Source organism: Solanum dulcamara, chromosome 12 (assembly GCF_947179165.1).
Source record: "Solanum dulcamara chromosome 12, daSolDulc1.2, whole genome shotgun sequence".
Classification (NCBI taxonomy): Eukaryota; Viridiplantae; Streptophyta; class Magnoliopsida; order Solanales; family Solanaceae; genus Solanum; species Solanum dulcamara.
The window spans coordinates 12,382,280-12,399,140 of record NC_077248.1 but is presented as its reverse complement, the minus strand read 5'-3'; the positions used below and the strand labels follow the sequence as shown (position 1 = coordinate 12,399,140).

General features: G+C 34.1%; 2 protein-coding genes across 12 annotated transcripts; both read left to right on the top strand.

The window, feature by feature from the left end:
• The first annotated feature begins 602 nt into the window (after positions 1-602).
• Positions 603-15,423, top strand: LOC129877329 (putative pentatricopeptide repeat-containing protein At1g13630). 11 transcript variants are annotated; one of them, XM_055952825.1, is made up of 11 exons: positions 603-1,212; positions 1,882-4,046; positions 4,146-4,236; positions 4,949-5,048; positions 5,133-5,270; positions 5,511-5,601; positions 7,461-7,598; positions 9,773-10,701; positions 11,154-12,636; positions 12,707-12,832; positions 15,403-15,423. In XM_055952825.1, exons 1-2 carry the CDS (start codon positions 771-773, stop codon positions 3,930-3,932), a joined length of 2,493 nt encoding a protein of 830 aa, XP_055808800.1. In that variant the 5' UTR covers positions 603-770; the 3' UTR covers positions 3,933-4,046; positions 4,146-4,236; positions 4,949-5,048; positions 5,133-5,270; positions 5,511-5,601; positions 7,461-7,598; positions 9,773-10,701; positions 11,154-12,636; positions 12,707-12,832; positions 15,403-15,423. The 11 variants fall into 11 exon arrangements, with proteins under 11 accessions (XP_055808800.1, XP_055808799.1, XP_055808793.1 ...); XM_055952824.1 differs by lacking the exon at positions 15,403-15,423 and adding an exon at positions 12,948-12,973; XM_055952818.1 differs by lacking the exon at positions 15,403-15,423 and adding an exon at positions 7,002-7,061 and having other exon boundaries at positions 12,707-12,973.
• LOC129875607 (uncharacterized) lies at positions 10,186-12,787 on the top strand. Its single transcript, XM_055950900.1, has 3 exons — positions 10,186-10,701; positions 11,154-11,249; positions 12,707-12,787. Exons 1-3 carry the CDS (start codon positions 10,186-10,188, stop codon positions 12,785-12,787), a joined length of 693 nt encoding a protein of 230 aa, XP_055806875.1.
• Positions 15,424-16,861: the final 1,438 nt, after the last annotated feature.

Here is a 16,861-nt window from a genome sequence, read left to right as displayed (position 1 = left end):
AAAGTGTTATTCATTTGATTAAAAATCAAAGATTTCATGAGTGCACCAAACATATTGATGTCAGATTCCATTTCATTCAAGATGTCGTTGAAGAGGGAGCTATCAAGGTCGAGAAGGTATCACAGACGATAAAGTTGTAGACGTACTAACCAAGACAGGTCCGCTTGCCAAGTTTGCACACTACAAGGACTTGACGGGCTGGGAAAATAACTGCTAGGTGGAACTAGTGTGTTCAACAAATGTTTGATTCTTTTTGTTTCTTACAACGGGATTGCCCAGTAAACTTAGAAGTTTTGACTGGAGTTGTTCATACGTATGCTCAGAACGCAAAACACGGTGGAGATTGAAAGAGTTGAGGTTGAAGACACAATCAAAAGTTGTTGAAAGAAAGTTGAAAATGAAGAATCTTGCCAAGTGGGAATTTGTTAAAATTGACAAGATTCTAAATAGTTTAATGTAACAATTTGGTAGGTGAAAGTTAGATAAATTTGGTTGATGAAAGTTTGATAAACTTTGAAATTTTGATAAAATATGATATCATAAATAAGCAAGAATTTATTCTTATAAATAGCAGCTCTCGATTCTCTAATACGCTAACAGTAACAAGCTCGACGCCATCAAATCCCCCAATGCCAGTCAAATCGCAATAATTGAAGCTGTAAATTTTCCTAACCTTGCCCTAATCGAGCAGATTTTGGAGTGAAACTCATAACCCAGATACCAAAACCTCTAAACGTAAAACCTCTCTCTCATTCTTTCTTCTTCTCCTAATGATTCGATTAACCCTCAAATCACCCCAAAAATCTCCATTAATCTCCTCCCTCCTCCTCCTTAAACCCTCTTTCTCCACCGCAAACCTCGCCGTCGACCACCCTGAACCACCACCACCCACAACCACCAGAGCTGCAATTTCAAGAATCCTCAACTTGTTTATCCAAACTCATTGCACTAAAGGCTCTGCAAAGCTTTTACGAGGTGACCCATGTTTTAAAAACTTGATCTTGGAGCTCAATTCATCGGAAATTGAGGGCATTGTTGAGAAACTGAGTTTTGAAAATTCCGAATCTGCTCTTGAGTTCTTCTTCTTATTGAGAAATGATTATGGGTTTAATCATTCCAGAGTTTCACACATTGTTGTTGCTCATGTTTTGGCTGAAAAGCAGCGGTTTAGAGCTTTGAAGATTCATTTAAAACATTTGGTTCAACAAGAAGGTATTGTGTTCACTGCTATGTCATTAGAAATTCTATTTTACTCCATCAGTTTTAATTTGTTTGTTTGGTTTTGACTTGACATAATGTTTAGACATAATGTTTAAATAAGTGAACAAGACTTTTGAATCTTGTATTCTTAAAGTAAAAGTAAAGAACATGTCTTGCCACGTAGAAAGTTAGAAAAAGAAGCATTTTTTTGCTAAACGGACTAAAAAGGAAACTAAGGTAAACAAATTTAAACAAATTTAAACGGAGTGAGTATTAGTATAGTGTAAATAGGTACTCCCTCTGTCAAATTCACCCCATATTAAAAGAAAGATTTTGAAGCTTGTAGTCTAAAACAACATTTGTGTGGCTATAAATGATCTCGTTAATTTTAATATGAGAAATTCAAAGTTAAAGTTGTTTCTAAATATAGAAATCTGACACTACTTCTTTGGAAATAATTTGACTTTAAACCCTTCTATAAATGCTATGGTGTGGTTAAGATCACACATCACAGTTCTTTCTTGAATTTGTCAAACTACGTCACATAAATTGAAACAAAAAGAACATCATTTCTTCTAGGACAAACTAAAAGGAAAGTATATCACGTAATTTGGGACAGGGGAATACTTCTTACATTGCTCATTTTGCTGTTTATATAAATTTGTTGTGATTTTCAATCAGGCATTGGTTCAGCTCATTTGATATGCGAACTGCTTTTGATTCGCTTTCAGAAATGGGATTCTAATCATGTTGTCTGGGATGTGTTGGCTTCTGCTTATTCCCATTGTCAGATGGTTGGTGATGCTCTCTTTGTTTTTGCAAAGATGAAAGATTTCGATATCAAGGCTTCGGTATTTACATACAATAACTTGTTGTATAATTTGAGGCACACTGATAACATCTGGGATGTTTATGATGACATCAAAGCCAGTGGGCAAAACCCGAGCGAGTATACTAATTCAATTCTTATAGATGGTCTGTGCAAACAATTCTTGATGCAAAAAGCAGTTGATTTTGTCCGAGGGATTGAATGTAGAGAGTCTAAGCCTTCTGTTGTGTCTTTCAATAGTCTTATGTTGAGTTCCTGTAAAATGGGTTCCGTAGACGTTGCCAAGTCATTCTTTTGTATGATGTTTAAGTGTGGATTACATCCCAATGTATATAGTTACAATATTCTCATTCATGGGTTAAGTGTAGCGGGTGCAATGGAAGAAGCATTGGAGTCCATAGATGATATGAAGAAACATGGTTTAGAGCCTGATCTGGAAACTTATAACGTCCTCGCCAAAGGATTTCATTTGCTTGGTATGATGAATGGTGTCCGGAAGTTTGTTAATGAAATGCTTCATAAAGGCATGAATCCTGATATTTTCACATATACAATGTTGAACTGTGGATATTGCAAGGAAGGTAATACTGATGAGAGGATTAAGTTGAGAGAGGAGATGTTTTCAAAGGAAGGGGTCCATGCCAGTGATATCTCAGACAACATGTTACTTGGCAGTTTGTGTAAAAGCAGACGTTTAGATGAAGCTTTGAATTTGTTCCATGAGATAGAGAGCAGCGGTCGTAAACTGGATCATATCATGTACTCGATTCTCATTCGAGGCCTTTGTAAGCAAGGATTGGTTGATATGGCTTTTCAATTGTACAAAGATATGTGTTGTAAGAGAATTGTTCCAAATATTGTTGCTCATAGATCTATTCTCAAAAGCTTCTGTGAGAAAGGTTACATATATGAGGCAAGAGTTTTGTTTGACGCTTTAATAAATTGTGACTTAATAGATGATATTTTTTTGGTTAATATTATGGTTGACGGATATGCAAAACTTGGTGACATTGGTGAGGCTGTTCAGGTATACGAACTAATAACAGGAAAAGGAATAACCCCAAGCGTAGTTACATTCAATTCCTTAATATATGGGTTCTGCAAAGCCAGAAAGTTAGATGATGCAAGAAATTGGGTTGACACTATATGTGCACATGGGTTGATACCATCAGCGAGGACGTACACAACTCTTATTGATGCCTATGGTGAAGAAGGGAAAATGCAAGCCGTTTTTGAGTTGCTAGAGGAAATGAAAGCAAAGAGCATAGAACCAACTCATGTTACTTACACAGTGATAATGAAATGGCTCTGTAAAAGAAGGCAGATACATGAGTCTGTCCGGATACTAAAGAGTATGTTACCAGATGGTTTTCAGCCTGATAAAGTTTTTTACAACACAATTATTAAAAGTTTATGTGAAGCTCGAGATATGAAAGGCGCTTTCCAATTATATAAAGAGATGGAGGTGCACAAACTTCAGCCAAGTCGTGTCACGTACAACATTCTCCTTAATGGCTTATGTACACATGGAGAGCTAAAGGATGCTGAGGAACTATTTTATACACTCAAAGATGTTGGCCTGATGAAATGTGATTACACCATTCTAATAAAAGCGTATTGTGCAAAAGGATCAGTGCATAAGGCAGTGGATCTATTCCAAAAGATGATTAAGAAGGGCTTTGAAATCTCTATTAGGGATTATAGTGCTGTGATTAATAGGTTGTGCAAAAGAAATTTACTAGCTGACATGGAGATTTTTCTGCGTATGATGTTGTTTCATGGCATATCTGTTGATTTTGTTATGCTTAACAGTTTCCGTCATATTCGTGATCGCAATTATGTGTTTCAATTGTTCTCTTTGATGATTAAGTGTGGATTAGATACTGATTCTAATTGTGGTTAAGTGTACAAGACACCAATTCAGGATGATTAATGTGCTTTGTTGCAATATGTGAGCTTCTTGGTTCATGTGATGTAACGAGAAAAGTTCCTAGAAGCTGTAACTTTATTTTATAAGGTATGTGGACCGATTCAATTAGTCATACCCAGGTTGAGTGTTTTTTTGGTAGGAAAGGTTTATCGTTGCACTGACTATGCAGTTATATGGACTTAATAGATGAGATCATATGGAAACTATGTCCTCTGACAAGCACATTTTGTATGGGGAAAAGATAAAGGACTTTGGCATCCGTAAGAAAAGTTAACAGGTATAAAATGTTCTTCTGTGTTTTTTTTGTTTCATCCGTTTTTCGATAATGCTTTATTGGGTTTGTCAAAAAAAAATCTTGTTTATTGGAATCTAAATCTATCTTGTTCTGTTGACTTACTAGAATTGCTTTTCTTTGTCTGAAGCTCATTTCAAATTTAGAGCTCTACATTTTTCCTTGACTCTCTAGTCTCTCTATGCATTTAATGTTTTCTTATGACATTAATCATCTCATTTTTCCAGCACATGCGTGCTCCTTATTCTAGATTTCCTGTTTAATCCTCTATTTTTTATTTGCTTAAAATTCTTACCACATTTCTTAAGTGTCTTTTTGAGTTGCCCCTTACACCACTGTCTTATACTAATTACATAATCATTCATTTCGTTTGCATAATCTTACTTTATAGGAGTTTAACCATTCGATCTAAATTAGAATTCTAAAGAAAATATAAGCATTAGGGTTCTTGAAGTTTGGGTTCATTGTGTTGAAGCTTCTTAGTTGTAGTTCGTCAAGTTGGGGAAAAAAGAAATGTAAGTGTCTTCAGAATTTTGGATCCGGTCCTTTACTTAAATGGAGAATACAGAGTTATTGCAATAGCAATTTATTGAGTATTATCATTTGGCTTGGAATAGAAGCATGCATTTCATTTTCATCTTTATTTATCCTAACTTATTAAGTTGATCATGTGTCTTTCATTTGTCTTCTCATACAGGACTGTGGTGGACCTGTCATGGTCATAACTGTTGGTATGTTAACTGGCCTCTGCTTTTGACTCCCTTTCACTTCTGTCTCGGGCAAAAGACGAGGGATAGGTGAGATTTTTCGTCATCAGATGTGGTTTCTCTTTCATATAAATTGTAAATCCATTTGATTATGTCTTCGATGATTTCTTGCAGATCCTCATAAACATATAGCCAGCTGTCCTTTTGGATCCTAGGCTTCAGCAGCCAATAGGGGCATGGCAGTTTTATGATTGCTGGAGCTTTTATGGCTTGAGTTCTTGGAGATGATTAATGGAATCATTTGAGTTGAAGGTCAGCAATAATTCTTCCTTTTACAAGTCCGATCAACATAGCATTGGGTATGTTGTTGTTGATGTTGTTTTATGAGTCTGTTCCATAAGTCGTCTAAACTAGCATAGGTTGGCTCTTCCGAATGCCAACAAATGACTTCTTACTCTCTACCAGGAACATTGACCTCAAAATATTTTTGTCAAAATATCTCAAGTAGGAAAGGTTGGTAGTTGCACTGACTATGCAGTTATATCTTAATAGATGCGCCCATGGGGAAATTATGTCCCCTGAGAAGCACATTTTGTATGGAGAAAAGATAAAGGACTTTGGCATTCGTAAGAAAAGTTAACAGGTATAGAATGTTCTTCTGTGTTTTTTTTGTGTGTCATCCTGTTTTTCGATTTTGGTATTGTATCCCTTGTTTATTGGGTTTGTCAAAAGAAAATCTTATTTATTGGAATCTAAATCTATCTTGTTCTGTTACCTTTAACTTTTAGTATTATGAATTCTTTATTTCAGTTGTTGACTTACTAGAATTGCTTGTCTTTGTCTGAAGCTCATTTCAAATTTAGTGCTCTCATTTTTCCTCGACTCTCTAGTCTCTATATGCATTTTTTTTTCCTTATGACATTAATCATTTCATTTTGCCAGCACATGCGTGCTCCCTAGTCTAGATTTCTTGTTTAATCCTATATTTTTATTTGCCTGAAATTCTTACCACATTTCTTAAGTGTCTTTTTGAGTTGCCCCTTACACCACTGTCTTATAGTAATTGCATAATCATTCATTTCGCTCTCTTAGGTCCGCCTACGTGGCGCTCTCTTATGCATGTAATTATATTTATCTTTTTGAGTTTTTGTTTCTTCAGTCTCGCTGTCTTCTTTTTCATAACGTCGTCTTCTTCATCTTTGTCTTCATTTGGGTAACACTCATGCATCAATCAAACACCATAGAACGGGTGCTAAAAGCTTCAACAACTTTCTATTCTCTCAACTTTCAAATCGCTCTCTCAGGCAAGTCCCCGATTCTCTTATTCTGCTCATTATTATTTTTTTGAGTTAATTCAAACATTCCATTCTTCAATTGTGTCCTAAACAATGAATTTAGAATATTTACAGCCACAAATCGATTTTTTTTACAGGGGATGGATACATAGTTGGAATTTGGACAATGGTACCTTTTTTTTTTTGCAATTTCTTCTGAAAACACAAAATCCAGAAAGAATGAAACACCTTTTGACAACCCAATAGATTTTGAACTCTCTGAATCTTCTAACTTTCTCCTCTCTCCATATTTTTTCCAGTTTGATTCCTTATTCACTCCCCGCTCTCTCTGTATTTTTCCTCCACTCACTAAATTTTCCTTTGTAAGTCTCTTTATTGTTTAATTCTTTATTTTACCTTCTCTCGGCCCAAAATTTTGATACTATATTCACCTCTCAAGTTGTTGTCCAGGGACGAGCCCAAACCGCTTGCTATGATCAAAATGCTCTGATCTGTTGCCTCAATTTCGCACCCAGAATTCTTGTGCCATCCTTCCAGATTTGTTTTTGCCATATTGTTGATTGAAAAAAATAATCGTAAATCATAGTGCACCGCTTTTATAAATTTACTATAATAATCTCTCTCTTCAATAATTAAATTGTATCATGAGCAAAGTCATAATGAATGGTTGAGTTCTTCTTTTCTAAAAAGATTAACTTCATGTTTTACATATCATTCAAATCTTCAATCTCTCTATTTCCTCTTTCAGATTTCAATTTAAATAACAGAATAAGTGATGGCTCTTGAGGGGAAGATTCCAACATCAATGGTACATAAAATTTAATTTATTGCCCGACTTCTTAAACTTTGCAATAGAAAGATTGATCTCTCGTGACATGGACCAGTTTGATTCTGCTTCTCTTGTGACTTTCTTGCATGTTTTCCCCTTGTATCTTCACGTGGAAGTGGTGTTAACAACTTAGCTATTCACAAGAATAAACTGATCAATTAGTAGTCTTTGAGGTGTATGTAAGGTTTGATACTTCAGTGTAGTTTCTCTATAATTTATTGTTTTGTAGAGGATGACTTCTCTCTTTATCCGTTTCCTCTTTACTGTTTTGAGATGTGTCATTGTACCTTCTTGTGCTTTATGCACCAAATCAGATGTGGTTTCTCTTTCGGATAAATTGTAAGTCTATTTGATTATCTCTTCGATGATTTCTTCCAGATCCTCAGAAACATATAGCCAGCTGTCCTTTAGGATCCTAGGCTAAAGCAGCCAATAGGGGCATGACAGTTGTATGACTGCTGGAGCTGTTATGGCTTGAGTTCTTGGAGATGATTAATGGCATCATTTGAGTTGAAGGTCAGCAATAAGTCTTTCTTTTACTAGTCCGACCAACATAACACTGGGTATGTTGTTGATGTTGGTTTACGAGTCTGTTCCATAGGTCGTCTAAACTAGCATAGGTTGGCTCTTCCGAATGCCAACAAGTGACTTCTTACTCTCTACCTGGAACATTGACCTCAAAATATCTTAGCCAGCTTCTCTTTTGTGGCGCTTATCCTGGATATGGATGACATCTAATCGGCAAGTTGATAAACAATCTGGTAGAAGCAGCATTAGCTGTGCAGAAATCTATTGTGGTTTAAATTAGCCCCCTCTCTTGAATGTTCTGCAGGTCCTGACATAGCATTGAAGATACTTGGTTCTTGGCCCCGTTTGGCCATAGATTTTTGTTCAAAGATTGTCAGTCAAATTGGCCTAGTATTTCAACCTCAAATATAGAATTTGAAGTTTGAAAAACAGGTTTAAAGAGTTTCAAGTTTTCACTCACAAAATTTCAACTCCGTTTTCATTTCCAAACACAACTTCAACTTCCAAATATCCTCTTTCAACTTCAATTTCAAATACTACTTTTTTCAAATCTCAACCAAATTATGTCCAAACACCTATTCAGTTTTTGACAGTTGATAGTCTTATCACCTGAAATGACACTTGTTACACCCTTTCACATAAGTAGAAGCGCACTTGCTGAAGCTTCAAGTGTTTACCCCATGAATATACTTCATAGAGACGACCACTCAGAAAAGTGTCCATCTTATTGACTAAAAGTTGTTCTTATTAGATCAGCTTCTGAACAATCTTTGGTGTTATTCCATTCAGGAGAGCATTGTGATAAACAAGAGTATGATTCCAGTACAATATTTACATCCATAATAGTAATAAAAGAAACTCTCTTAAAATTTGACTTTGTGAAAATGAAATTTGTAAATTAAGTAGCATTTCGTATATTTTCTCTTGCTTCAGTGTATCTTTGTAATTAAATGGTTATCCAGAATAGCCGTCTTGAAACACAGCCAAGTAATCTAGAGGCTCTCAGGTGTATTGTCTAATATGTCGATGCTGAAATTGGATGTGCGAACCTGTAATCAAGTAGAAATGTAGGATGTCTCAAAACCTGATAATTGCACCTAGCTGTTTCATTCGACTCCTTAACTAGTAACATTCCGAGGCTGGAGAAAGGCTCGCAGATGTAATGTCAATCTGCAATATAAATAAAAAACTATTTTTTAATGATAAGTCAAAAAGTTCCATTAATAATTTCTCAAAAAAGGAAGTTTCAGTAATAAACACCAGTAGGTATTGAAAAAAAGTAGCGTAAGTTCCGTTAGCTAATGATAAAAGCTCAAAGAAACTTCAAAATAATAGTATAATGGGGCTGATACGAGTTGGAACTTTTGTTATTTTTCATTTGAAGTTTGTCATAAATTACTTTGGCATTATTGTCATTGCTTCTTAACAGCAAAGTTAGTGTGTTTTGTTTCCTACACTCAGCTTTCGATCTTTGCTTCTAGAATGAATTCTTTGTGGATCATCACACAAGCATAGATCAACCAGTATCCGTTGCTTGACTATGCATGCACTTGATATAAACAGTCGGCTGGCTTGCTGCTTTAGTGGTATTTAATATGAACTGAACTTGGCAATTTTGAGTTCAAGGTTTCGACACTAATGACAAATTGTTTTGGCGCTATCTCTTTCCTTACCCATTTTGTTAAGAAGGAAACAAAAAAGGTAGGAAAGTTACCATAGTTCTGTATTTCTGATGAATTTGATAAGTAAGAAACTTGTTAAAAAGCCAGCTAAAAGGAAAGACCGCTGCAAATGAGGTCTTGCAAAAAGTTGTGAAATTTGTGAAGTAAAGTTGAAACCAACCAGTTTCTTATCATTCTGATGTTCCCTTTCTTCTTCTAACAAATGCTGGAAACTATACTCTTTTTCTTATTTAAGTTTCCTTCACTTTTGCTCTCAAGAAACACATTTTTGTGATGACTGAGCTGCTCTGTTTTGTTTAAAATATTTGCTAAAAGATGTTATGATATCTTTAATAGCTATTTTAGATCTTGCTTCTTAGCTGGGCCGTAATTTTAGTTTGAGATTCTAATTTACTAGCATATTCATTATAGTCCGTTTATTTTCAGTGTTCTTCTATGAACCTTGAGATTCCTAACTCACACTTGATCTCGGCACTGCAGATTTGAAGATGATGTATTTTTGAGGACGAAGGAGTCTGCCAATGCAAAAAATGAAATGTAGAGTCGAACTCGGTTGATTGAAACTATGATTCTTGAGGTCAGAGACAGAGAAAGGATCTGAGATGCTTTTGCAAAGTCTAATGCTCTGTGTTGTCCTCCAAAACTTGCTCAAGAGAAGTTCTGCACGGTTGGGGAGGTTATAATTCAGCACAACCAAGACAATCCACTTTGGCCACTACGTATTCAGACTTGAAGGAAAGAATCAGGAGGCAAATATGCTTCCCACAACAGTTGAAATAAACAATACTGGCATGTATTATATTTATTTCATGTTTTGTGACCCAAAACTTAAGGGAACAATAGTCAGAGGCAGAACAGTATGGAAAATTCCAGATGGCTATTTACCAGGGAGAATGGTACCATTGAGGACCTTCTACGGACTTGCTTCTTTAGCCTATCTTGTTCTTGGTCTATTCTGGTTCCTGAGGTTTGTTCAGTTCTGGAAGGATGTCATACAGCTGCATTATCAGATTACTGCTGTTATTGCCCTTAGCATGTCTGAAATGGCTCTCTGGTATTTTGACTATGCAAATCTTAATGCCACCAGAAGCAGACCTATGGTAATTACAATATGGGCAGTCACAATGACTGCTGTAAAGAAGACGTTGTCTCATGTGCTTGTTTTAGTCGTTTCGATGGGTTATGGTGTTGTTCGGCCTACTCTTGGTGGTGTAACCTCAGAAGTGTTTCTGTTAGCCCTTACATATTTTATTTCCACCGAGGCACTTGAACTTGTGGAGCATTTGGGCAGCATCAATGACTTCTCAAGGAAAACCAAGATATATTTGGTGCTGCCTGTCGTTTTCTTGGATGCATCATTTATTTTGTGGATATTCTCATCATTATCTAAGACACTGGAAAAATTGCAGGTAAATTTGGAGTAAAATGATGATTTCCATTGCTTGTAGGATCTTGGCAAACTGGGGAAAAGTGCAAGTGCTCTAGCATTCAGTTTCATTTAGATAACGCAATTTCAGTGGGATCCACAATTTTCTGTGTATCTACATGTATCTGCAAAATGTCATTATATGTTCTTTTCTTGAAATATATGTAATTATATATTGTGTGTGTCTGTGTATGTGTTCATTCTTTTCTTATTTGTTGATTTCGTCATAATTTCAATATACAAACATATAAATTTATATCTTGACTAAAGAGAAAAGGGGAAACGATAACAGAAGAGAAAGAGCCTTCTTGATATGATTAATTTAATTAATCTATTTCTTGATCTAAAATTTAACATGAGACATATTTAACCTTATTATTGTAGTTTGTGTATTATCTATGCAGTTATTGATCAATTTGTCACTTTTAACTGCAGATGCGGAAAAGCATGGCAAAACTTGAACTTTATAGAAAGTTTACCAATTCCCTTGCAATTTTTGTGCTTCTTTCCCTTGCTTGGGTTGGCTATGAGGTAATGTAGTTTCAAGTTCTGAATACAAAAATGGTGTACAAATACATGAAATGTGGCTTGTCTATGAGATCCCTCTCCTATGATATTGGTGTTAGGGGAGTATAGTAGTCTTCTTCTGTATGTATTCTTCATATAGTATTCTGCACTTCAAAATGATCTTCCCGAGTAGAGACGAAGCTAGCATTTTGAGGTTATGAGTTCTGGATTCTAGAAAATACAACTTACTGAATTCTTGGCCAAAGCTACTTCATTCTACTGAATCCGTGGACAAGCTTGTAGCTCTGCCTCTGCCTCTGCCTCTGCCTCTGCCTATTCTTGAAGCTAAGTTTATTTTTTTTTCCCAGGTGTAAAGAATTAGTAGCCATTTTGGAGTGAGACGTGCTTAAATGAAATGACATAATCGTTCAAGCCTTTTATATCCGACCTCCCAACTTGCTTGGTTGGAGGCATAGTCATTGTTCTAGAGGCTTTAATAGCCATTTTCTATGTTACTTGACTTTTCAAAATTATTGTTGTTGCAGCCATATTGGACACGCAACCGGTGATGTTTTTGAAAAGTTCGAGCAATATAGCTTTTCCTTGGCCTAAAGTTTAAATTCGTGTTACCTGTATCAATGGTCTAATATCAAACAAAGATGTTCAGAATCCAAATTGTGCTCTTAATGGGGACGGACAATATTTATGTATTTTACTTCGAACAATCTGGAATAATAAAGTGTGCATCAGGTCATTTTATAGTTTGTTTGAACTCTTAAAATCAATTTTTCATTAATCTACAGAATGGTTTGTCCTAGATTTCCTGAAAAACTTAAAACATCTTTAGTACCATTTTGTATGTTAAACAAAGTGTTTTAGTGCCTTTGATCATAGTTCTTAAACAATTTGTCTGTTTGATATGTAAAATACTCAACTGCGAAAACCGTGATAAATTGTTTGATTAGTTCCAGTAGAAGAATTACAGTCCAAATATTGTTTATGTAGAAGCATCATTACCATTTATATTGATGTCTTATACTTTGTTTTAGTTGCAAGATTCTAAATACAAGGAAACTAATTTCTTTCTAGCTGCATCTATGTAGCTTTTACCATAATATTATCTTTTACGAGTCATAGTATTGCTTTGGTAGTTTCTTGTCCTTAGATTTTTGTTACTCTCCGTTGTTCCATGTACCTCGATTATCGTACTGTAATTTCTGTTTCTGTTAGTATCTATTATTTTTGTTGTTATCTAATGTTTCTTGTACTTCTATTACTCCTTTTTCGGGATTGGTTTTCCTTGAGTCTTGAGGGTCAATTGGAAACAACCTTTCTGCTTCTAAGGCAGTGGCTGGGTAAGGTCTGCGTACATACTGTCATTCTCAGACCCCGCTTTGTAGGACAACAATGGGTATGTTATTGTTAATTTATTGTTGCAGTTGCCCTTTTTATTGTGGTTTCTTATTTATTGAGTTTTACAGGTTGGTCCCCATGTAAAACATATTCTTGCTGTTAGTGCAAAAGCAAATCACTTGCGACGCGATATAGTTCAGCCGGAGTAGTACCAAGCAATCTTTGAAGAAACGTTTGAGCAATTGATGTTAGAGGTGAATTTTGTTCAACTTTTCTTTACTAAGTCAGTCTCCATCAATGCCTGTTATGCTATATATTGATATTGCATACCAAGAACTCTGTAATGATGTACCTAAAATTCGCGTGCAGTCTAAAATAAGTTTCCTTACTCTCAATGAAGTTTGCGAATTTGTGAGTAATCAAATGTCTTGACCCTTGCACATTTGGTTTCCCGATCTGAGATCCATGGATCACAGACGGTATCTCCCCATGGCCTTCCGAAGGAGCGTGATATGTTGGCTCCCACCCTTTTTACTCCCTTAGTGACATAATCTAATTGCTTACTTGACTATTGAGTTTTAATGAAGTTGAGACTATGTTGGCAATGGAGTTGAGTCAATTGGCTTCTCAAGTATCATTTCCCTCCCACCTCCTCTACTCTTCAACCAGTGTGGCGGTGCTTTCATCGTTCTGTATGAATCATTCTTCCGTAGCCTTATTTTGTACATAATATAATTATTCTGTTGAACATAGATATACAAGTCTGAAGATTGATATTAAAATCATCAAGTTTGAGCTACCTGTTGAAATTTCAAGATTAAACTTAAGGACATAATATCCTAATTTTAAATTGAAAAAAATGAACAAAGGAGATAGAATTATGGAACTTTGCGCATGAAAATCTCAACTTCTGAACAATATGACTCGAAGCTTGGAAATTAGACAAACAAATAGTTGTTTAGAATTTGTGTCATGGATGAACACTAAATAATTTATCAACGTCAGGTAGAACCTAAATAACAGTCTAAACATAGCAATCTAGTTCATTTTCATGCCAAAAAACTATCCACTTCAAAATGAAAATGTGGCCATACCTATCTAATATATAATATAAATTTAGATTAGAGTAATAACTGTGTAACATGACCAGTTTTCCACCAATAAGGGGTGTCAAGTTAATGGGATAATTATAATCCAATGTTTTTGGGCAATCTAATTTACAAAAAGTCAGCTAAGGTATAGATTTTGTATATTTAAGTACATACATATACATATACACAATTAGTATATAAATTTTATATATTTCAATCATATTGGCAAAGAAATTTGACCTACTGTACATGTCGATATGTTTTCCCAAATTAAAGGTGTTTTTATTTTTTCAGAAAGACTAATTTTATTTTTGCCAAAAAAGTTTATTACATAACTTGATTCGTATAAGATACATGGATTGGTACCTAAATAATTTCTAAATGAAGATAAAGGAAGCAAAAGGTCCAAGTCATCTACCACCTTGTTTCACTCTCTAAACGTGTACTAAAGTTGTTTCTCTCTTCTTCTTTTTTCTTTTTTTATTCGGTATCGGATATCCGCACTCGTTTCTAGATTTATTTTTTCATAGCTAAAATTCAAATTAGTATATATGGAATTAAAAAAAGAACGCTTTCCTTATATGATTGAAGTTATTCAATCTGGCATAGAATTATTGATACTTTTAGGGGTAAAGTCTAGGATATATTATTAGGTATATAGCCACTTTAGCTCAATAATTGGAAACAAGGGAGACAAGGGAAAAAATAAAATTTAGAAATGCACATTACCTTCCCTTTTTGTTCTACTACCCAAAAAAAAAATCAATTCATTTTCTCATTTTTATTTATAGTCTTCCTTCGAGAAAAAGATGAAGTATTAATATAGTCTACAAAAATTATAGACGAAAAGGACATTAAAGGGTAAACAAAAGATAAAATTTTTGTACCTGAAATTTATGTCAAATCATACTGATTTATTAAGTTATGAAATAAAGTAAAATTTAAATTAATTACAAACATTTAATAATAATAGAATTTATGAAAAGATCTCGAAAGAAATATAACAGAAAAAAGGAAATAAAAAAAGGTTGCCAAAGGACTCTATCTTTAATTTATAGGAATGAGTTTCCTAAAAAGTTTTGATTTTGAATCATTGATATTTGTATATATAAAATATATTTGGATTTGAGATATATTCTATTGGCAAATAAAGTAGGATACGTAAAAGTATGAGAGGTTAGAGTTCAAATTGCTATAGAAGCAAAAATATTAGACAATTTTTTTTTGAATATATTCAAATTTTTCTGTACAAAATAATTTTTATATATAAAAGTGAAAAGCCCACGATTAAATTTGTTAAATTTTGTTGGATTCTTTTTTGGGTATTTTATTTAAATCTCATAGTGAAAAAGCTCAATTACAATTTATTCCGACTTTTTTGGTAATTACCCGAATTTCCTCTTTTTTTCAGATTTCTGATACATACAAATGACGTTGATATATCACGATTTGATACATAAGTCATTTTCATGATACATTGCTAGTTGATACAAACCTAACATTATAATATCAATAAAACTTATGTATCAGTATAAGTTTTACTGATACATTTTGTGTTTGGTTTGTATCAACTAGCGATATATCATAAAAAGGACTTATGTATCAAATCGCGATGTATCACCATCATTCCTACGTATCAGAAGTAGGATTTTTGAAATTTTTACAAATGGTAGAGAATAATTGAAAATATAGAAATATAAGGTGTGTAATTTGATAATTTTTCCTTTTTTTAGGTGCACGACAAGTTTACTTATGGATTTGGAAGAATTCAGTAATTTGGCCCATATTTTATATTTATTATTAAAAGTTTACTTAATATGTGTATTATGTTATAAACAATTTATGAATATCCATTATACTTTTTCTATGCCTATAAAAGGCATTGTAATTTGGATGGAAAATACACACAAAACTAAGGAAAACAAAGTTTTCTATTTCATTTTCTCTCTACTATTTCCTCTCTTTCTTGATTTTCTATTGTGATACTAATTCGATTTTAGTATTTAGTCTTTACTTTATAACACGTTATTAGCACGAGACTCTACCGTCTTAAAGTTTGAAGGTCAAATTTGAAGGCTAAGGTATTATAATTTTAATTTTATTTATTATAGCTAATCTTACTAAATTTGAGTTTGTTGCCCTTCAAAATTCGGGCAAGAACTATCTTTCATGGATAGTAGATGCTGAAATCTATTTGAATGCAATGGGTCTTGGATACATCATTAAAATTAAAAATAAAGCATCAAAACAAGACTGTGCTAAAGCAATGATATTTTTGCGGCATCATATTGACGAAATTTTAAAAATTTAAATATCTTACAGTCAAAGATCCACTCGTTTTTTGGAATAAATTGAAAGAAAGATATGACCACTTAAACATCCAAAGGCACGATATGATTGGATGCATTTAAAGCTATAAGACTTTAAGTCTATTCATGAATACAATTCTGCCATATTCAGAATTATTTCTCAATTGAAACTATATGGAGATACGATTAGTGATGTTGATATAATAAAAAAATATTCTTCACATTTCATGTCTTGAATGTGCTCCTCAGCAGCAATATCGAGAGAAAAGTTTAAAAAGTATTCTGAACTGATTTATCATTTTCTCGTGGTTGAACAAAACAATTATTTGTTAATGAAAAATCACGAGAATCGACCTACTGATCTACAACATTTTCTGAAGTGAATGAGGTGTATGTCCACCATGCTAGACGTGAAAGAGGTCGTGGTTCTAGTCGTGGACGTGGTCATGGCTGCAATTATGACCAAGAACGAATTTTTTTCATGGTGTTAATCATTCATCAAAGAAAAATCAATATAAAAAGGGAAAAGAAAAATATGAGAAATATAAAACAGTTAGAACAAACTGCTTTCAATGTGGCGGAAGGAGTCAGTATGAACGTGATTGTCATACTCCCAAACATTTGGTAAAGTTTACCAAGCATAGCTAATTTTATGGTCGTAAATCATGCATTACTACTAACACACTTTCAATAGTGGACGTAAAATAATGCTAAAGTAACATATTTCCACTAATATCGCAATAAATAATAATATATTTTCTACTAGGAGGCATTGGAATGGGATCAAACACATATTGCAGTATCTGAAAATGACTATCGATATGGGCTTATTTTATCCTAACAATTGTAGTCTCAATCTTGTTGGTTATGCTGATGCAGGGTA

Bases quoted from the DNA above. Each gene is read 5' to 3' on its own strand.
- LOC129875607 (XM_055950900.1), top strand. From the start codon at position 10,186: ATGGTACCATTGAGGACCTTCTACGGACTTGCTTCTTTAGCCTATCTT. The intron at 10,702-11,153 runs GTAAATTTGGAG...TTTTAACTGCAG, and splicing joins AGACACTGGAAAAATTGCAG to ATGCGGAAAAGCATGGCAAA. The intron at 11,250-12,706 runs GTAATGTAGTTT...TGAGTTTTACAG, and splicing joins TTGCTTGGGTTGGCTATGAG to GTTGGTCCCCATGTAAAACA.
- LOC129877329 (XM_055952825.1), top strand. From the start codon at position 771: ATGATTCGATTAACCCTCAAATCACCCCAAAAATCTCCATTAATCTCC. The intron at 1,213-1,881 runs GTATTGTGTTCA...ATTTTCAATCAG, and splicing joins ACATTTGGTTCAACAAGAAG to GCATTGGTTCAGCTCATTTG.